General features: G+C 75.1%; 1 protein-coding gene across 1 annotated transcript in view; it reads right to left on the bottom strand.

The window, feature by feature from the left end:
• Nucleotides 1-20,754, bottom strand: part of LOC142825993 (tyrosine-protein kinase Fes/Fps-like) — a 54,394-nt gene that overhangs the window by 30,062 nt on the left and 3,578 nt on the right. Inside the window, 13 exon segments of the mRNA XM_075918397.1 lie at nt 110-318; nt 1,723-1,810; nt 2,744-2,842; nt 2,845-2,917; nt 5,539-5,685; nt 6,555-6,651; nt 6,654-6,673; nt 6,754-6,856; nt 6,859-6,890; nt 8,712-8,895; nt 9,557-9,653; nt 11,815-11,988; nt 17,737-17,975. Of these exon segments, the coding sequence (XP_075774512.1) occupies nt 110-318; nt 1,723-1,810; nt 2,744-2,842; nt 2,845-2,917; nt 5,539-5,685; nt 6,555-6,651; nt 6,654-6,673; nt 6,754-6,856; nt 6,859-6,890; nt 8,712-8,895; nt 9,557-9,653; nt 11,815-11,988; nt 17,737-17,975 (1,562 nt within the window).

The raw sequence follows: 20,754 nt of genomic DNA, 5'->3' as shown, positions 1-20,754 counted from the left end.
CAGGAAAGCGCCCCACCCCGCGCCCAGCAGGCCTGGGAGGTTGGGGCCTGGGGCTGCCTGCAAAGCCGCGCCCGGCCCGGCCCCCGGCCCCGGCCCCCGGCCCGCTCACCTGGCAGGCCTGGATGATGAAGTGCCGGGGCTGCCCGTCCCACAGCACGCTCAGCACGTACTCCTGCTTGCCCTGGCTCTCCCGCACCAGGAAGTCCCCGCGCTGCAGCAGCAGCTCCTGCACCTCCGCCCGGGGGATGGCGCCGTGGTACCAGGCCTGCTCGCACAGGGGCTTCTGCACCTCGGGGAGCAGCGGCACCGGGGCGGCAGCTGGAGACAGACAGGCTCAGGGGCGAGCCCAGCGGGACCTCCGGGCCCTGCTCCCCCAGACCGAGGGCTCAGGAGACGGGTGGGGAGGGCCAGGGCACTGGGGCGGGAATGGGTGGGTTGTTTAGCGCAATGGGGGAGGGAGATAGTGGGGCGGGGGGGAGCGGTGGGAAGGGGAGGGAGCAGGGCTGGGTAAGGAAGGAGGTGGGTAGGGCGGGGGGAGGGGATGCACTGGTGTGGGGGAGGGAAGCGGAGAGGTAGGGAGGGGTGAGGAAGGGAAAGGGATAGGTGAGGTAAGGGCAGGGCGGGGGAGGGAAGATATGGGGCAGGGCGGGGAGGGGAGGGAGGAAAGGGGAAAGGTAGGGGGAGGGGAGACATGGGGCAGGGAAGGGGAGACTTAGGGGCAGGGCGGGGGAGGGGATAAGAGAGGGAAGGGCAGGGCGGGGGAAGGGGAGGGGAGACATAGGGGCAGGGCGGGGGAGGGGATAGGAGAGGGAAGGGCGGGGGAGGGGAGCGGAGACATTGGAGCAGGGTGGGGGAGGAGATAGGAGAGGGAAGAGCAGGGTGGGTGAGGGGAGGGGAGATGTAGGGACAGGGCGGGGCGGGGGAGGGGAGACGTCGGGGCAGGGCGGGGGAGGGGATAGGAGAGGGAAGGGGCGGGGGTGGGGGAGGGGAGACATAGGGGCAGGGTGGGGGAGGGGAGACGTAGGGGCAGGGCGGGGGAGGGGATAGGAGAGGGAAGGGCGGGGGAGGGGAGACGTAGGGGCAGGGCGGGGGAGGGGATAAGAGAGGGAAGGGCAGGGGAAGGGGAGGGGAGACATAGGGGCAGGGCGGGGGAGGGGATAGGAGAGGGAAGGGCAGGGCGGGGGAGGGGATAGGAGAGGGAAGGGTGGGGGAGGGGAGACGTAGGGGCAGGGCGGGGGAGGGGATAAGAGAGGGAAGGGCAGGGCGGGGGAAGGGGAGGGGAGACGTAGGGGCAGGGCGGGGGAGGGGATAAGAGAGGGAAGGGCAGGGCGGGGGAAGGGGAGGGGAGACATAGGGGCAGGGCGGGGGAGGGGATAGGAGAGGGAAGAGCAGGGTGGGGGAGGGGAGGGGAGACGTAGGGGCGGGGGCGGGGGAGGGGAGACATGGGGCAGGGCGGGGCGGGGGAGGGGAGACGTAGGGGCAGGGCAGGGCGGGGGAGGGGAGACGTAGGGGCAGGGCGGGGGAGGGGAGACATGGGGCAGGGTGGGGCGGGGGAGGGGAGACATGGGGCAGGGCGGGGCGGGGAGGGGAGACGTAGGGGCGGGGCGGGGAGGGGAGACATGGGGCAGGGCGGGGGAGGGGATAAGAGAGGGAAGAGCAGGGCGGGGCGGGGGAGGGGAGACATGGGGCAGGGCGGGGCGGGCAGGCAGTGGCTCGGGGCACTCACCGAGTACTTGGGCCGGAAGATGCCCGAGATGTGATTCTTGAGGGTCTCCAGCGCTCTGGCTCCTGGGCGCTCCGGCTCTGGCTCCTGCCGGGGGCAGAGATGGGTGAGCCGAGGGCCGGGGGGGGAGCTGCGCTCAGCACATAGCAGCACCCACTTCTCCGAGCAAGGCCGAGGCCAGAGCTGGGCAGGGCAGGGCGGGGCACTGGGGGGGGCTGGCGTGAGGCAGGGCTGTGAGGGGGGGCTCTGGGGAGGGATAGGTGCTATGCCGGGCAGGGCACTGGGGGGCAGGGCTGGGAGGGGGGGCACGACTCTGGGGAGCAGGACGGTGGGGGGCAGTGCTGGGAGGTGGGGTGGGGCAGGGCAGTGGGGTGATGGCACGGGGGCACACTCACCGTGGGGGAGAGGGACTGCCCGTCGTCCTGCAGGGGCAGGGCGGGGGGGGGCGCTGGGGGGCAGGGCTGGGAGGGGGGGCACGACTCTGGGGAGCAGGACGGTGGGGGGCAGTGCTGGGAGGTGGGGTGGGGCAGGGCAGTGGGGTGATGGCACGGGGGCACACTCACCGTGGGGGAGAGGGACTGCCCGTCGTCCTGCAGGGGCAGGGCGGGGGGGGCGCTGGGGGGCAGGGCGGAGGGGGCGCTGGGGGGCAGGGCGGAGGGGGCCGCTGGGGGCAGGGCGGGGGGCGCTGGCACGGGGGCACACTCACCGTGGGGGAGAGGGACTGCCCGTTGTCCTGCAGGGGCAGGGCTGGGAGGGGCGCTGGGGGGCAGGGCGGGGGGGGCGCTGGGGGGCAGGGCTGGGGGGGGCCGCTGGGGGCAGGGCTGGGGGGGGCTGGCACGGGGGCACACTCACCGTGGGGGACAGGGACTGCCCGTTGTCCTGCAGGGGCAGGGCTGGGAGGGGCGCTGGGGGGCAGGGCGGAGGGGGCGCTGGGGGGCAGGGCGGGGGGGGCGCTGGGGGGCAGGGCGGGGGGGGCCGCTGGGGGCAGGGCGGGGGGCGCTGGCACGGGGGCACACTCACCGTGGGGGACAGGGACTGCCCGTCGTCCTGCAGGGGCAGGGCTGGGGGGGGGGCGCTGGTGCCCAGCTGGTCCAGGGTGCGGCGCAGAAGGTCCCGCCCCGCTGGGCCTGCAGCTTGGCCTGGGCGCACAGAGCCACCTGGAGCTGCTGCTGCGCCTCCTGCAGGGCCTGGCGCCTCCCAGCAGGTGAACCCTGCGCCGGCCAGCAACAGGCGCATCTCAGAGCCGGCCCCGCCCCCCCCGCTCCCCCTCTCGCCCGGCCCCCTCCCCTCCGCCCAGACCCGGGCCCCCCCTCTACCCCTCCGCCCGCGCCCCTCCCCTCCGCCCAGACCCGGCCCCCCCGCTCCCCCTCCGCCCGGCCCCCTCCCCTCCGCCCAGACCCGGCCCCCCCGCTCCCCCTCCGCCCGGCCCCCTCCCCTCCGCCCAGACCCGGCCCCCCCCCCGCTCCCCCTCCACCCAGACCCGGCCCCCCCCGCTCCCCCTCCACCCAGACCCGGCCCCCCCTGCTACCCCTCCGCCCGGGCCCCCCTCCCCTCCGCCCAGACCCGGCCCCCCCCGCTACCCCTCCGCCCGGCCCCCCCGCTCCCCCTCCGCCCGGCCCCCTCCCCTCCGCCCCAGACCCGCCCCCCCCGCTCCCCCCTCCGCCCGGCCCCCCTCCCCTCCGCCCAGACCCGGCCCCCCCCCGCTCCCCCTCCGCCCGGCCCCCCTCCCCTCCGCCAGACCCGGCCCCCCCCGCTCCCCCCTCCGCCCGGCCCCCTCCCCTCCGCCCAGACCCGGCCCCCCCCGCTCCCCCCCCTCCGCCCCGGCCCCCTCCCCTCCGCCCAGACCCGCCCCCCCGCTACCCCTCCCGGCCCCCCCGCTCCCCCCGCCCGGCCCCTCCCCTCCGCCCAGACCCGGCCCCCCCCCCCGCTCCCCCCTCCGCCCGGGCCCCCCCCTCTCCCCCCTCCCCCCCCCCCTCCCTCCGCCCAGACCCGGGCCCCCCCCCCGCTCCCCCTCCGCCCGGCCCCCTCCCCTCCCGCCCAGACCCGGCCCCCCCGCTCCCCCTCCGCCCGGCCCCCCTCCTCCGCCTCCCGCCCCCCGCCCCCTCCCAGACCCGGCCCCCCCCCCCCGACCGGCCCCCCCCGCTCCGCCCCCGCCCGGGCCCCCTCCCCTCCGCCCAGACCCGGCCCCCCCCGCTACCCCTCCGCCCGGCCCCCCTCCCCCTCCGCCCAGACCCGGCCCCCCCGCTCCCCCTCCGCCCGGCCCCCTCCCCTCCGCCCAGACCCGGCCCCCCCGCTCCCCCTCCGCCCGGCCCCTCCCCTCCGCCCAGACCCGGCCCCCCCCCGCTCCCCCTCCGCCCGGACCTGGCCCCCCCGCTCCCCCTCGCCCGGCCCCCTCCCCTCCGCCCAGACCCGGCCCCCCGCTACCCCTCTGCCCGGTCCCTCCCCCTCCGCCCAGACCCGGCCCCCCCGCTACCCCTCCGCCGGCCCCCCCTCCACTCCGCCCAGACCCGGCCCCCCCCACTCCCCCTCCGCCCGGCCCCCCTCCACTCCGCCCAGACCCGGCACCCCCGCTACCCCTCCGCCCGGCCCCCCTCCACTCCACCCAGACCCGGCCCCCCTCCACTCGCCCAGACCCTGCCCCCACGCTACCCCCTCCGCCCAGACCCGTCCCCCCCCGCTACCCCTCCGCCCGGCCCCCCCACTACCCCTCCGCCCAGACCCCGTCCCCCCCCGCTACCCCTCCGCCCGGCCCCCCCACTACCCCTCCGCCCAGACCCGTCCCCCCCGCTACCCCTCCGCCCGGCCCCCCCCACTACCCCTCCGCCCAGACCCGGCCCCCCCGCTACCCCTCCACCCGGCCCCCCCACTACCCCTCCGCCCAGACCCAGCCCCCCCGCTCCCCCTCCGCCCGGCCCCCCCTCCACTCCGCCCAGACCCGGCCCCCCCGCTACCCCTCCGCCCGGCCCCCCTCCACTCCGCCCAGACCCGGCCCCCCCGCTACCCCTCCGCCCGGTCCCTCCCCCTCCGCCCAGACCCAGACCCCCCGCTACCCCTCCGCCCGGCCCCCCTCCACTCCACCCAGACCCGGCCCCCCTCCACTCCGCCCAGACCCTGCCCCCACGCTACCCCTCCGCCAGACCCGTCCCCCCCGCTACCCCTCCGCCCGGCCCCCCCACTACCCCTCCGCCCAGACCCAGCCCCCCCCGCTACCCCTCCGCCCGGCCCCCCCCACTACCCCTCCGCCCAGACCCGTCCCCCCCCGCTACCCCTCCGCCCGGCCCCCTCCCCTCCGCCCAGACCTGGCCCCCCCCGCTACCTCTCCGCCCGTCCCCCTCCACTCCGCCCAGACCCGGCTCCCCCGCTACCCCTCTGCCCGGCCCCCCCTCCACTCCGCCCAGACCTGGCCCCCCCGCTCTCCCTCCGCCCGGCCCACTCCCCTCCGCCCAGACCCGGCCCCCCCCGCTACCTCTCCGCCCGGCCCCCTCCCCTCCGCCCAGACCTGGCCCCCCCGCTCCCCCTCCGCCCGGTCCCTCCCCCTCCGCCCAGACCTGGCCCCCCCGCTACCCCTCCGCCGGCCCCCTCCCCTCCGCCCAGACCTGGCCCCCCCCGCTACCTCTCCGCCCGGCCCCCTCCACTCCGCCCAGACCTGGCCCCCCCGCTCCCCCCTCCGCCCGGTCCCTCCCCCTCCGCCCAGACCTGGCCCCCCCGCTACCCCTCCGCCCGGCCCCCTCCCCTCCGCCCAGACCCGGCCCCCCCGCTCCCCCTCCGCTCTCCCCCTGCCTCCCAGGGCCTTGCTGCTCCTTGGCCCCTGCCACTCCCCAGAGTCCCCCCTTCCCTCACCGCTCCGGGGCCCCAGGCTCCTCTCCTCGCCCAGCAGCTCAGCCTGCAGCTCCTGGACGTGTTGCTCTTTGCTGCTCATGCTCTCTGTGGCAGCAGCCAGGTCCTCGTCCACGGCCGTCAGCCTGCAAGAGACACCAGCTAGCAGGGCAGTGGGGAGCCAGCCGGGGGCCCCCAGGGCAGGGCTGGGCCTGACACCCCCAGGGCAGTGGGGAGCCAGCCGGGGGCCCCCAGGGCCAGGGCCGGGCCTGACACCCCCGGGGGAACGGGGAGCCAGCTGGGGGCCCCCAGGGCCAGGGCCGGGCCTGACACCCCCGGGGACGGGGAGCCAGCCGGGGACCCCAGGGCCAGGGCTGGGCCTGACACCCCCAGGGCAGCGGGGAGCCAGCCGGGGCCGCCAGGGCTAGGGCTGGGCCTGACACCCCCAGGGCAGTGGGGAGCCAGCCGGGGGCCCCCAGGGCCAGGGCCGGGCCTGACACCCCCAGGGCAGTGGGGAGCCAGCCGAGGGGCCCCCAGGGCCAGGGCCGGGCCTGACACCCCCAGGGCAGTGGGGAGCCAGCCGGGGGCCGCGGGGAGCCAGCCGGGGGCCGCCAGGGCTAGGGCTGGGCCTGACACCCCCAGGGCAGTGGGGAGCCAGCTGGGGGACCCCAGGGCCAGGGCTGGGCCTGACACCCCCCCGGGCAGTGGGGAGCCAGCTGGGGGACCCCAGGGCCAGGGCCGGGCCTGACACCCCCAGGGCAGTGGGGAGCCAGCTGGGGGACCCCAGGGCCAGGGCTGGGCCTGACACCCCCCGGGCAGTGGGGAGCCAGCTGGGGGACCCCAGGGCCAGGGCCGGGCCTGACACCCCCAGGGCAGTGGGAGCCAGCTGGGGGCCCCCAGGGCCAGGGCCGGGCCTGACACCCCCCGGGCAGTGGGGAGCCAGCCGGGGGCCGCCAGGGCCCAGCTGCCGCCCCCTCCCATGCCCGCTGCCCCCCGCCCCCTGGCCTGTACACACGCGTGCTGCACGCTCTCGATCGTCAGTTCGTTCAGCTGCAGCTGCCCGGGGTCCAGGCCCTCGCCCTCGTCCAGCAGGCTCTCGTCGAAGGCCACCGGGGCCGGATGTCGCTGGCACACCTGGGGGGACAGTGTCAGGGCTGGGCCAGCGCGGCTCCGCGGGGGGGCAGGCGCGGGGGGCCGCGGGGCGGGGGCCGGACCTGTGCTGCTGGAGGAAGCTGTCGTACTCCGCCGCCGGGTCGATGGCCTGGATGGCGCCCGTGATCTCCTGGTGCACGGAGCCCACCTCCTCCTGCACCAGCTGGTGACGTCAGCGTACTCCTGCAGGATCTCCTTCCTGCGGGCACAGCCACGGGCAGCTGGACTCCCCGCCCCACCGGCCTGGGCCCAGCTTGCCGGGTGTGTGGGGAGCCCCGGGCCCTCCCCCACCCGCAGCCGGCCGGGAGCCCAGAGGGGTCACTGGCTCCCAGGGGCCAGGCGCAGCCAGTGCGATGCCACTGGGGGGAGGGGTGCTGCCACATTCCCTCTTTGCTGTACTGTGCCGGGGGGGGGGGCGTGTGCCTCAGTTTCCCCACACAGAAAGGGAGAAGGGAGCCAAAGGGCAGGCCGGGCTGCACCAGGCTGGCAGGGCCGTGGGAAGGGTTAGTCCCGGCAGGGCGAGGACGAGGGAGGGTGTCAGAGGGGCCCGGGCCCCCTTCGCCCCAAGGAATGAGTCCGGCAGCCCTGGGTCCTCACGCTGCGCCCAGGGACCCCTCTGGGCTTCTGGCCGGCTGCGAGTCCCCTCTGGCCCGGGGGCTCCCCCGCGCCCTGAGACAGGGGGCCCAGCGCCCCCCTGCATCCTCCGCCAGCCCAGACCCAGCAAGGATCCCCGCCCCCTTGCTCGGGGTCACCTGGCTGTGCCCCCCCCAGGCTCAGGTTCCAGGACAGCCAGAGACATTGAGCCTCCCGCAGGGAGAGTCACCCCCACACTCCCATCCCCAGCCGGGCACCTGTGCAGTGCCAGGGAAACTGAGGCACGCACAGAGCTACCACAGAGCAGCACAAGACAGTCGAGTCAGCTACCACACCACACACAAAGTGAACACAACCCCTGCACCACGGGGGTGCGCACACCTGGCAGCCGGCTGCTCCCCCGCACAGCGGCCATGGTCCTGAGGGCAGCATCCCTGGCACGTGCGGACACCATGACGCCTCTCAGGGCCCTGCTAGAGCCCCCCGCCCCAAGCTCCTGGGCCTCGCATGAGTGGCAGGGGCTGAGGGTGCAAGAGGTGGGGGGGGGGATTGCCAGCAGCAGGGGTGCCAGCGGGGGGGTGCAGCAGCAGGGGGTGCCAGCGGGGGAGTGCCAGCGAGTAGAGGGTGTCGGTGGGGGCCGGGGCTGCCGGGGGGGCGGGGCTGCCGGGGGGGCGGGTGGCCGGGGGGGCGGGCTGCCGGGGGGGGTGCCGGGGGGGTGCTGGGGTGGAGGGTGCCGGGGGGGGCGGGCTGCCGGGGGGTGGAGGGTGCCGGGAGGGGTGGGGCTGCCGGGGGGGTGCCGGGGGTGGAGGGTGCCGGGGGGGGCGGGGTGCCGGGGGGGGCGGGGTGCCGGGGGGGTGCAGGGTGGCGGGGGTGCCAGGGGGTGGAGGGTGCCGGGGGGGGCGGGGCTGCCGGGGGGGTGCAGGGTGCCGGGGGTGCGGGGGGGGCGGGGTGCCGGGGGGCGGAGGGTGCCGGGGGGGCGAGGGTGCCGGGGGGGGCGGGGTGCCGGGGGGGTGCAGGGTGGCGGGGGTGCCAGGGGGTGGAGGGTGCCGGGGGGGGCGGGGCTGCCGGGGGGGTGAAGGGTGCCGGGGGTGCCGGGGGGCGGAGGGTGCCGGGGGGGGCGGGGGTGCCGGGGGGGTGCAGGGTGCCGGGGGGGGCGGGGCTGCCGGGGGGGGTGCTGGGGGGCGGGGCTGCCGGGGGGGGTGCCGGGGGTGGAGGGTGCCGGGGGGGGGCGGGCTGCCGGGGGGGTGGAGGGTGCCGGGAGGGGTGGGGCTGCCGGGGGGTGGAGGGTGCCGGGGGGGGCGGGGCTGCCGGGGGGGGCGGGGTGCCGGGGGGTGGAGGGTGCCGGGGGGGGCAGGGCTGCCGGGGGGGCGGGGCTGCCGGGGGGTGGAGGGGGGCGGGGGTTCCCGTGCCAGGCTCGGGCTCTTACAGGACGAGCGCCATCTCGGTCTGCAGGCCGTGCAGGGAGCGGTGCAGGCCGGGCAGCGCCCGCTGGAAGTGCAGCGTGTGGTGCAGCTCGGCGGCTCGCAGCGCCAGCACGTACTGGTTGTGCAGGGCGTAGAGCTTCCACAGGCTCCGCACGTACCGCTCCTTCGCCCGCTCCCGCTCCTTGTCTGCGCGAGAGCCGCAGCTGGGGGGCCGGGGGCGGAGCCTGGGGAGGCCCCACGCCAGCCCCACGCCCAGCCCCAGCCCCACGCCTAGCCCCACACCCAGCCCCAGCCCCACGCCCAGCCCCACACCCAGCCCCAGCCCCACGCCTAGCCCCACACCCAGCCCCAGCCCCATGCCCAGCCCCACACCCAGCCCCAGCCCCACGCCAGCCCCACACCCAGCCCCACACCCAGCCCCAGCCCCAGCCCCACGCCCCACACCTAGCCCCAGCCCCAGCCCCATGCCCAGCCCTGAAGCGCAGCCCCACTCTCCAGCCCCACATCTAGTTCCACACTCCAGCCCCATGCCCAACCCCACACCTAGCCCCAGCCCCACGCCCAGCCCCACACCCAGCCCCAGCCCCATGCCCAGCCCCACACCTAGCCCCAGCCCCACGCCCAGCCCCACACCCAGCCCCAGCCCCACACCTAGCCCCACACCCAGCCCCAGCCCTGAAGCGCAGCCCCACTCTCCAGCCCCACATCTAGTTCCACGCTCCAGCCCCACTCCCAGCCCCACGGTGGCTGAGGAAGGGAGCCCAGCCCAGTGGGTTCCAGGCAGCAGAGCAGGCTGCGTGGGGCGGGGCCGTGGGGTTCTGCAGGGAACCTGGGCTCAGGCACCCACCTTTGCTGGCCTCCTGGAACTTGCGCTTGGCCTGGGCGCTGTCCCGGGCCAGACTCCGGTACTGAGACTTCAGCTTCTCCAGCTCCTGCTGGCTGGTCTGTGAGCAAGACACAGAGCCAGTCCCGGCGCCCCCCCCCCGCGGGGGCAGGGCATGGGCCTTGGGGGGCTGGGGTTCCCGCCCCCCCCCCACGTGGGCAGGGCATGGGCCTTGGGGGGCTGGGGTTCCCGCCCCCCCCCCGCACGTGGGCAGGGCATGGGCCTTGGGGGGCTGGGGTTCCCGCCCCCCCCCCACGTGGGCAGGGCATGGGCCTTGGGGGGCTGGGGTTCCCGCCCCCCCCCACGTGGGCAGGGCATGGGCCTTGGGGGGCTGGGGTTCCTGGCGCCCCCCCCCCCCCGCGCGGGCAGGGCATGGGCCTTGGGGGGCTGGGGTTCCCGCCCCCCCCCACGTGGGCAGGGCATGGGCCTTGGGGGGCTGGGGTTCCTGGCGCCCCCCCCCCCCCGCGCGGGCAGGGCATGGGCCTTGGGGGGCTGGGGTTCCCGCCCCCCCCCACGTGGGCAGGGCATGGGCCTTGGGGGGCTGGGGTTCCTGGCGCCCCCCCGGGCCCGGTTTGCTTTGTTGAGTGTGTGAGATTCTATTGTCCTGGGCTGTTCTGGAGTAACTCTGGGTGCGTGCCTCGGTTTCCCTGGGCACTGCGCACGAGGAGGGGAGGCCGGGCCCTGCACTGGGGCAGTGTGTTCAGTCTCACGGCCTGAGGCCCAGGTAAGCGCAGATAGCACCTTGGGCCTGGAAGCAGGACGAAGCGGGGGGGGGCTGCCTGGGGGCCGGAGCAGTGGCTGGGAGGGGGAGTTAGGTTTTGGCTGGCCGGGGGCGGGGGAACCGGGGCCAAGACGGGCTGCACTGGCGGCTCCTGGTTCCTGTGACAAGCCTGAGCTACGCTGTGTCCCTGGCAGCCAATAACCCTTCTGTTCCGCCCCAGAGTCCGTCTGGCTGCGGGTGGGGGCAGAGCCGGGGCGAGGGGCTGCCTGGGGCAGAGGCTGGGTATCCCAGGCCTGGCTGGGCTCTGCGGGCAACAGGGAAGGAGGCTGCCAGCCCAGCTACCCCCAGGGCAGGGCGTCTCCCATGAGTGGAAACACCTGAGCCACGACGGAGCAGGGCCTGGGGGCGGGTCTGTGGGGCAGGCCGGGCGCCTGCAGCAGCCCTGGGGGCGGGTCTGTGGGGCAGGCCGGCGCCTGCAGCAGCCCTGGGGGCGGGTCTGTGGGTCAGGCCGGGCGCCTGCAGCAGCCCTGGGGGCGGGTCTGTGGGGCAGGCCGGCGCCTGCAGCAGCCCTGGGGGCGGGTCTGTGGGGCAGGCCAGCGCCTGCAGCAGCCCTGGGGGCGGGTCTGTGGGGCAGGCCGGCGCCTGCAGCAGCCCTGGGGCGGGTCTGTGGGGCAGGCCGGCGCCTGCAGCAGCCCTGGGGGCGGGTCTGTGGGGCAGGCCGGCGCCTGCAGCAGCCCTGGGGGCGGGTCTGTGGGGCAGGCCGGCGCCTGCAGCAGCCCTGGGGGTGGGTCTGTGGGGCAGGCCGGGCGCCTGCAGCAGCCCTGGGGGCGGGTCTGTGGGGCAGGCCGGCGCCTGCAGCAGCCCTGGAGGCGGGTCTGTGGGGCAGGCCGGCGCCTGCAGCAGCCCTGGGGGCGGGTCTGTGGGGCAGGCCGGCGCCTGCAGCAGCCCTGGGGGCGGGTCTGTGGGGCAGGCCGGCGCCTGCAGCAGCCCTGGGGGCGGGTCTGTGGGGCAGGCCGGCGCCTGCAGCAGCCCTGGGGCGGGTCTGTGGGGCAGGCCGGCGCCTGCAGCAGCCCTGGGGGCGGGTCTGTGGGGCAGGCCGGGCGCCTGCAGCAGCCCTGGGGGCGGGTCTGTGGGGCAGGCCGGTGCCTGCAGCAGCCCTGGAGGCGGGTCTGTGGGGCAGGCCGGGCGCCTGCAGCAGCCCTGGGGGCGGGTCTGTGGGGCAGGCCGGTGCCTGCAGCAGCCCTGGGGGCGGGTCTGTGGGGCAGGCCGGCGCCTGCAGCAGCCCTGGGGGCGGGTCTGTGGGGCAGGCCGGCGCCTGCAGCAGCCCTGGGGGCGGGTCTGTGGGGCAGGCCGGTGCCTGCAGCAGCCCTGGGGGCGGGTCTGTGGGGCAGGCCGGCGCCTGCAGCAGCCCTGGGGGCGGGTCTGTGGGGCAGGCCGGCGCCTGCAGCAGCCCTGGGGGCGGGGTTGCCGGGGGCTGTGGGGCAGGCCGGGCGCCTCCTACCCTAGTGTAGTCCTGGCTCAGCTGCTGCCACTGCTCGCTGTAGGCCTTGCGCAGCTGCTGCTTGTCCCGGATCAGCAGGCTCAGCTTGTGCAGGGGCCCGGCGGCCAGGTCCTCCGCATGGCGCCGCAAGATCTGACTCAGCACCTCCGTCTGGCTCGCCAGCACCCACCAGGACTGCACGAGAGTCAGGGGCCACGAGAGTCAGGGGCCACGAGAGCGGGAGTCAGGGGCTACAAGAGTCAGGGGCCACGAGAGCGGGAGTCAGGGGCCACGAGAGTCAGGGGCCACGAGAGCGGGAGTCAGGGGCCACGAGAGTCAGGGGCCACGAGAGCGGGAGTCAGGGGCCATGAGTGTCAGGGGCCACGAGAGCGGGAGTCAGGGGCCATGAGTGTCAGGGGCCACGAGAGTCAGGGGCCACGAGAGCGGGAGTCAGGGGCCACGAGAGCGGGAGTCAGGGGCCATGAGTGTCAGGGGCCACGAGAGTCAGGGGCCACGAGAGCGGGAGTCAGGGGCCATGAGTGTCAGGGGCCACGAGAGCGGGAGTCAGGGGCCATGAGTGTCAGGGGCCACGAGAGTCAGGGGCCACAAGAGCGGGAGTCAGGGGCCACGAGAGTCAGGGGCCACGAGAGCGGGAGTCAGGGGCCACGAGAGTCAGGGGCCACGAGAGCGGGAGTCAGGGGCCACGAGAGCGGGAGTCAGGGGCCAGGAGTGTCAGGGTGCTATGAGCTCGGGGGCTGGGAGCTGTTGGGGGGCTGAGTGTGTGGGGGAAGCTGTTGTGTGGAAGCAGAAGAGCTGGGGTGGCAGAGTATAAGGGAGCCCCAGGCAGGGCAATGGGGGAGCCGGGGGGTGTTTTACTGGGAGCCTGAGGAGACCCCAGGCACCCAGCTGGATCTGGGGGTGAGCGGAGCTTTGCCCTGGCCCTCTTGGTGCGGGCTGGCCGTGGCACAGAGAGCCCGGGGGGGGGCACCTACATAGGAGGCGTCCTGAAGTGTCCCGCAAGGCCTCTCCCGAATGCCGGATGCCCCCTTGTGGGTCGTGGGGCCTGCCCGGGGCACGGGGCAAGACACAGCTGTCATCTGCCTGCCTGCCCGCTAGCTTGTCTGCCCGTCTGCCTGGACTAACCCCTGCAGGGCAGGGTGCCCAACGCTAACCGTGCGGCTCTGCGCCCCTCGTGCGCTGGAGGGGTCTGGGCAACTCTCAGCGGAGGCCACGACAGGCTCCTCCTGGGCTCTGGGTGGGGCGTTGGGCGCGGCGGGGAGCCCTTTGGCCCCACTAGGGCTCCTTGATCTGCCTCCTGCGCCATGTGCCGTCCTGCGGGTGCTGCAAAGCCCAGGGCCCGGCGGGGCGGCAGGTAGGCGGGGGCTGTGACTGGGGGCCCTGGCCCAGCTGCCACACAGGGCCTGGGCTGTGAAGTCAGGGCCCATGGCTAGAGCATTCTTGAAAAGTCAGGCTCACCCTCTCCTGCCACAGCCGGAGCCCCGGTGAAACCCGCAGCCCGAGTCCCGGTGAAACCCGCAGCCCGAGTCCCAGTGAAACCCGCAGCCCGAGTCCCGGTGAAACCCGCAGCCCGAGTCCCAGTGAAACCCGCAGCCCGAGCCCGGTGAAACCCGCAGCCCGAGCCCGGTGAAACCCGCAGCCCGAGTCCCGGTGAAACCCGCAGCCCGAGTCCCGGTGAAACGGGCAGCCCGAGTCCCGGTGAAACCCGCAGCCCGAGTCCCAGTGAAACCCGCAGCCCGAGTCCCGGTGAAACCCGCAGCCCCAGTCCCGGTGAAACCCGCAGCCCGAGTCCCAGTGAAACCCGTAGCCCGAGTCCCGGTGAAACCCGCAGCCCGAGTCCCGGTGAAACCCGCAGCCCGAGCCCGGTGAAACCCGCAGCCCGAGTCCCGGTGAAACCCGCAGCCCGAGCCCGGTGAAACCCGCAGCCCGAGTCCCGGTGAAACCCGCAGCCCGAGTCCCGGTGAAACCCGCAGCCCGAGCCCCGGTGAAACCCGCAGCCCGAGCCCCGGTGAAACCCGCAGCCCGAGTCCCAGTGAAACCCGCAGCCCGAGCCCAGTGAAACCCGCAGCCCCAGTCCCAGTGAAACCCGCAGCCCGAGCCCGGTGAAACCCGCAGCCCGAGTCCCGGTGAAACCCGCAGCCCGAGCCCGGTGAAACTCGCAACCCGAATCCCAGTGAAACGGGCAGCCCGAGTCCCGGTGAAACCCGCAGCCCGAGTCCCGGTGAAACCCGCAGCCCGTCCCCGGTGAAACGGGCAGCCCGAGTCCCAGTGAAACGGGCAGCCCGAGCCCCGGTGAAACCCGTAGCCCGTCCCCGGTGAAACGGGCAGCCCGAGTCCCAGTGAAACGGGCAGCCCGAGTCCCGGTGAAACCCGCAGCCCGAGTCCCGGTGAAACCCGCAGCCCGTCCCCGGTGAAACGGGCAGCCCGAGTCCCAGTGAAACGGGCAGCCCGAGCCCCGGTGAAACCCGCAGCCCGAGCCCCGGTGAAACCCGCAGCCCGAGCCCCGGTGAAACCCGCAGCCCGAGCCCCGGTGAAACCCGCAGCCCGAGTCCCGGTGAAACCCGCAGCCCGAGTCCCGGTGAAACCCGCAGCCCGAGCCCCGGTGAAACGGGCAGCCCGAGTCCCAGTGAAACGGGCAGCCCGAGTCCCGGTGAAACCCGCAGCCCGAGTCCCGGTGAAACCCGCAGCCCGTCCCCGGTGAAACGGGCAGCCCGAGTCCCAGTGAAACGGGCAGCCCGAGCCCCGGTGAAACCCGCAGCCCGAGTCCCGGTGAAACCCGCAGCCCGAGCCCCGGTGAAACCCGCAGCCCGAGTCCCGGTGAAACCCGCAGCCCGAGTCCCGGTGAAACCCGCAGCCCGAGCCCCGGTGAAATGGGCAGCCCGAGCCCCGGTGAAACGGGCAGCCCGAGTCCCGGTGAAACCCGCAGCCCGAGTCCCGGTGAAACCCGCAGCCCGTCCCCGGTGAAACGGGCAGCCCGAGTCCCAGTGAAACGGGCAGCCCGAGCCCCGGTGAAACCCGCAGCCCGAGTCCCGGTGAAACCCGCAGCCCGAGCCCCGGTGAAACCCGCAGCCCGAGCCCCGGTGAAACCCGCAGCCCGAGCCCCGGTGAAACCCGCAGCCCGAGCCCCGGTGAAACCCGCAGCCCGAGCCCCGGTAAAACCCGCAGCCCGAGCCCGGTGAAACGGGCAGCCCGAGTCCCGGTGAAACCCGCAGCCCGAGCCCCGGTGAAACCCGCAGCCCGAGTCCCGGTGAAACCCGCAGCCCGAGCCCGGTGAAACCCGCAGCCCGAGTCCCAGTGAAACGGGCAGCCCGAGTCCCGGTGAAACCCGCAGCCCGAGTCCCGGTGAAACCCGCAGCCCGTCCCCGGTGAAACGGGCAGCCCGAGTCCCAGTGAAACGGGCAGCCCGAGCCCCGGTGAAACCCGTAGCCCGTCCCCGGTGAAACGGGCAGCCCGAGTCCCAGTGAAACGGGCAGCCCGAGTCCCGGTGAAACCCGCAGCCCGAGTCCCGGTGAAACCCGCAGCCCGTCCCCGGTGAAACGGGCAGCCCGAGTCCCAGTGAAACCCGCAGCCCGAGTCCCGGTGAAACCCGCAGCCCGAGCCCCGGTGAAACCCGCAGCCCGAGCCCCGGTGAAACCCGCAGCCCGAGCCCCGGTGAAACCCGCAGCCCGAGCCCGGTGAAACGGGCAGCCCAAGTCCCGGTGAAACCCGCAGCCCGAGCCCGGTGAAACGGGCAGCCCGAGCCCCGGTGAAACCCGCAGCCCGAGTCCCGGTGAAACCCGCAGCCCGTCCCCGGTGAAACGGGCAGCCCGAGTCCCAGTGAAACGGGCAGCCCGAGCCCCGGTGAAACGGGCAGCCCGAGCCCCGGTGAAACCCGCAGCCCGAGTCCCGGTGAAACCCGCAGCCCGAGCCCCGGTGAAACCCGCAGCCCGAGCCCCGGTGAAACCCGCAGCCCGAGTCCCGGTGAAACCCGCAGCCCGAGTCCCGGTGAAACCCGCAGCCCGAGCCCGGTGAAACGGGCAGCCCGAGTCCCGGTGAAACCCGCAGCCCGAGCCCCGGTGAAACCCGCAGCCCGAGCCCGGTGAAACCCGCAGCCCGAGTCCCGGTGAAACCCGCAGCCCGTCCCCGGTGAAACCCGCAGCCCGAGTCCCAGTGAAACGGGCAGCCCGAGTCCCGGTGAAACCCGCAGCCCGAGTCCCGGTGAAACCCGCAGCCTGTCCCCGGTGAAACGGGCAGCCCGAGTCCCAGTGAAACGGGCAGCCCGAGCCCCGGTGAAACCCGCAGCCCGAGTCCCGGTGAAACCCGCAGCCCGAGCCCCGGTGAAACCCGCAGCCCGAGCCCCGGTGAAACCCGCAGCCCGAGCCCCGGTGAAACCCGCAGCCCGAGCCCCGGTGAAACCCGCAGCCCGAGCCCCGGTGAAACCCGCAGCCCGAGTCCCGGTGAAACCCGCAGCCCGAGCCCGGTGAAACGGGCAGCCCGAGTCCCGGTGAAACCCGCAGCCCGAGCCCCGGTGAAACCCGCAGCCCGAGCCCGGTGAAACCCGCAGCCCGAGTCCCGGTGAAACCCGCAGCCCGAGCCCGGTGAAACCCGCAGCCCGAGTCCCAGTGAAACGGGCAGCCCGAGTCCCGGTGAAACCCGCAGCCCGAGTCCCGGTGAAACCCGCAGCCCGTCCCCGGTGAAACGGGCAGCCCGAGTCCCAGTGAAACGGGCAGCCCGAGCCCCGGTGAAACCCGTAGCCCGTCCCCGGTGAAACGGGCAGCCCGAGTCCCAGTGAAACGGGCAGCCCGAGTCCCGGTGAAACCCGCAGCCCGAGTCCCGGTGAAACCCGCAGCCTGTCCCCGGTGAAACGGGCAGCCCGAGTCCCAGTGAAACGGGCAGCCCGAGCCCCGGTGAAACCCGCAGCCCGAGTCCCGGTGAAACCCGCAGCCCGAGCCCCGGTGAAACCCGCAGCCCGAGCCCCGGTGAAACCCGCAGCCCGAGCCCCGGTGAAACCCGCAGCCCGAGTCCCGGTGAAACCCGCAGCCCGAGCCCGGTGAAACGGGCAGCCCGAGTCCCGGTGAAACCCGCAGCCCGAGCCCGGTGAAACGGGCAGCCCGAGCCCCGGTGAAACCCGCAGCCCGAGTCCCGGTGAAACCCGCAGCCCGAGCCCCGGTGAAACCCGCAGCCCGAGCCCGGTGAAACCCGCAGCCCGAGTCCTGGTGAAACCCGCAGCCCGAGCCCGGTGAAACCCGCAGCCCGAGTCCCGGTGAAACCCGCAGCCCGAGTCCCGGTGAAACCCACAGCCCGAGTCCCGGTGAAACCCGCAGCCCGAGTCCCGGTGAAACCCACAGCCCGAGTCCCGGTGAAACCCGCAGCCCGAGTCCCGGTGAAACCCACAGCCCGAGTCCCGGTGAAACCCGCAGCCCGAGTCCCGGTGAAACCCGCAGCCCGAGCCCCGGTGAAACCCGCAGCCCGAGCCCGGTGAAACCTGCAGCCCGAGTCCCGGTGAAACCCGCAGCCCGAGCCCGGTGAAACCCGCAGCCCGAGTCCCGGTGAAACCCGCAGCCCGAGTCCCGGTGAAACCCGCAGCCCGAGCCCGGTGAAACCTGCAGCCCGAGTCCCGGTGAAACCCGCAGCCCGAGTCCCAGTGAAACCCGCAGCCCGAGCCCCGGTGAAACCTGCAGCCCGAGTCCCGGTGAAACCCGCAGCCCGAGTCCCGGTGAAACCCGCAGCCCGAGCCCCGGTGAAACCCGCAGCCCGAGCCCGGTGAAACCTGCAGCCCGAGTCCCGGTGAAACCCGCAGCCCGAGTCCCGGTGAAACCCGCAGCCCGAGCCCCGAGACTGAGCCAGCCCAGGTGCCGTGCTTCCAGGGACCTATTCGGCTCCAGCCCCTCCCATGTCTAGCGGAGGCCGCAGGCGCTGGGGACGGCTGGGGGCCGGGCTCCCTACCTCGCTGATCTGGCTTTTGTAGTCTCCCGGCCGGGCCTGGGCCTGGCCCTCCTGCTTCTCCAGCTGGCTGAACATGGCGTGGAGCAGGGCCGCGTACTCCCGGTCGCTCTTGGCGCGCTGCGCCATCCACTTCTTCATCAGCTCCAGCAGGCGCAGCTCCGAGTCCTGCAGCCGCAGCAGGGCGCCGTGCGCCTGGGGGCCACACAGGTCCATCCGGAGCCCCCAGGCCTCCCCCGCTGCTGGAGAGAGAGCAGCCGAGCTGAGCTCAGAGCACCCCCCCGGCGCTGGGCACCAGCCGTCCTGCACCCGCCCCCCCCCGGGCGCTGGGCCCCAGCCGTCCTGCACCGCCCCCCCCCGGGCGCTGGGCCCCAGCCGTCCTGCACCCGCCCCCCCCCGGGCGCTGGGCCCCAGCTGTCCTGCACCGCCCCCCCCGGGCGCTGGGCCCCAGCCGTCCTGCACCCGCCCCCCCCGGGCGCTGGGCCCCAGCCGTCCTGCACCGCCCCCCCCCGGGCGCTGGGCCCCAGCCGTCCTGCACCGCCCCCCCCCGGGCGCTGGGCCCCAGCCGTCCTGCACCGCCCCCCCCGGGCGCTGGGCCCCAGCCGTCCTGCACCGCCCCCCCCCGGGCGCTGGGCCCCAGCCGTCCTGCACCCGCCCCCCCCGGGCGCTGGGCCCCAGCCGTCCTGCACCGCCCCCCCCGGGCTGGGTCCTGAGCAGACCCCCCACTGTCACACCCCCCCCACAGCCAGGGGGATCCCGGGTCACAGCGCAGCCCCCCCCCACTGTCACACCCCCCCACAGCCAGGGGGGACCCCGGGTCACAGAGCAGACCCCCCCACTGTCACACCCCTCCCACAGCCAGGGGGGACCCCGGGTCACAGAGCAGACCCCCCCACTATTGCACCCCCACCCGCAGCCAGGGGGACCCTGGGTCACAGAGCAGACCCCCCCCCCACTGTCACACCCCCACCTGCAGCCAGGGGGACCCTGGGTCACAGAGCAGACCCCCCCCACTATCACACCCTGTGACGTAGTGGGGGTACCTGGCTGGTTTCTATGCTGCTGGCTCTGGGGGAACCCCCACTGGCTGCCGTGGGTACCACGACCCAGCAAAACAGGATGAGTCACTATGCAAACCAGTAGGGCCAGACACCCCCCATGGAGAGGAACAAAGGAAGGTGGATGCTGCCCTGGCTGGGGGGCAGGGCTGGAGGAGGGTGAGTTAGTTTCTGTCTGGGAGCATGGAGGAAGCAGCCTCAGCAACAGGCTGGGGGGTTTAGAAGCCGAGACCCCCCCATCTCAAGGGGGGCTGAGGCATCCTAGGCCTGCCCTGTGACCTGGTGACATCTGTGCTGGGCTGTATCCTGGGGAGACAATAAACTCCCTGTTCTACCGGCTGGGGGAGTCTGTTCGTGCCATTCCGGGGGTGCAGGAGGCGGGGACCCCAATGCACCATCTCACACCCCCACCCGGGTCACAGGGCAGACACCCCCCCCCCTACATCACAGGGGTGCAGGGCCCGGGGCCTCCCCGCAGCCTGAGACACCTGCCCCTCCCCCGGCGCTGTGCCCAAGCCGTCCTGTGCCTGGCCCCACACCCTGCCCCTTCCCTGGCTCATTTGCCTGTAGGCGGGTCCCCTTTGCGTGTTCCTGGCTCACCCATGTTGGCTTTGGGGAGGGGCTGAATAGAACCACAAGGTCCCCAATGGACACCTGGTCATACAGGAGGTGGGGCACAGCCCCACGGAGGCTCCGGGCACAGCGCGAGCAGGGTTCGGGGCACAGCCCCACAGGGGCTCCGGGCACAGCGCGGGCAGGGTTCGGGGCACAGCCCCACAGGGGCTCCAGGCACACAGCATGGGCAGGTTCGGGGCACAGCCCCACAGGGGCTCCGGGCACACAGCACAGGCAGGGTTCGGGGCACAGCCCCACAGGGGCTCCAGGCACACAGCATGGGCAGGTTCGGGGCACAGCCCCACAGGGGCTCCGGGCACACAGCACGGGCAGGTTCGGGGCACAGCCCCACGGGGGCTCCGGGCACAGCACGGGCAGGTTCGGGGCACAGCCCCACGGGGGCTCCGGGCACACAGCACGGGCAGGGTTCGGGGCACAGCCCCATGGGGGGCTCCGGGCACAGCACGGGCAGGGTTCGGGGCACAGCCCCACGGGGTCTCCGGGCACACAGCATGGGCAGGTTCGGGGCACAGCCCCATGGCAGACCATGTCTGTGTGGCTCAGGGACGCGCCGTGGGGCTGGTCCTGAAGGAGCCTGGCGGGCTGGGGAAAGCGCCCCGGCCCCACAGATCGGACCTGCGAGCGGAGCCGAGCGGGGGCCCAGCCTGGCGGGAGCAGCCCGGGGGGAGCCGGCGTGCAAGGCCGGGGCTGCTCCCACAGCTCGGAGGGAGGAAGTGGTGGGGTCAGAAATAGACTCTGGTGCTGCTGCTACTCGCTGAGCGCCAGAGCCAGCCCCTCATGGTGGGGGGCTGCTTCCCCCGAGCCACCAGGCCAGAGACAGGGGGGCCCCCGCCTGCCTCCGCGGGGCCAAAGGGCTCCAGTCCCGGGCCCTCCAGGGCAGGAGGAGCTGGGAGCCGAGAGGCGGGGGAAGGGCTGGAAGCCCGGGGGGCAGGACCCGGCCCTGGGGGGGGAGCAGCCCCCAGGAGCGACAGGCGAGGGGAGAGGCAGTGCAGGGGGTCCCCAGGGGGCAGGACCCAGCCCGGTGGGGGAGCAGCCCCCAGGAGTGACAGCGAGGGGAGAGGCAGTGCAGGTGTACCCGGGGGGCAGGACCCGGCCCTGGGGGGGAGCAGCCCCCAGGAGTGACAGGCGAGGGGAGAGGCAGTTCAGGGGGTGCCTGGGGGGCAGGACCCGGCCCTGGGGGGGAGAAGCCCCCAGGAGTGAAAGGCGAGGGGAGAGGCAGTTCAGGGGGTGCCTGGGGGGCAGGACCTGGCCCTGGGGGGGAGCAGCCCCCAGGAGTGACAGGCGAGGGGAGAGGCAGTTCAGGGGGTGCCCGGGGGGCAGGACCCGG

Source organism: Pelodiscus sinensis, unplaced genomic scaffold (genome assembly GCF_049634645.1).
Source record: "Pelodiscus sinensis isolate JC-2024 unplaced genomic scaffold, ASM4963464v1 ctg127, whole genome shotgun sequence".
Classification (NCBI taxonomy): Eukaryota; Metazoa; Chordata; order Testudines; family Trionychidae; genus Pelodiscus; species Pelodiscus sinensis.
Note: the sequence above shows the minus strand (reverse complement) of the source record. Positions and strands in the feature narration are given on the sequence as shown.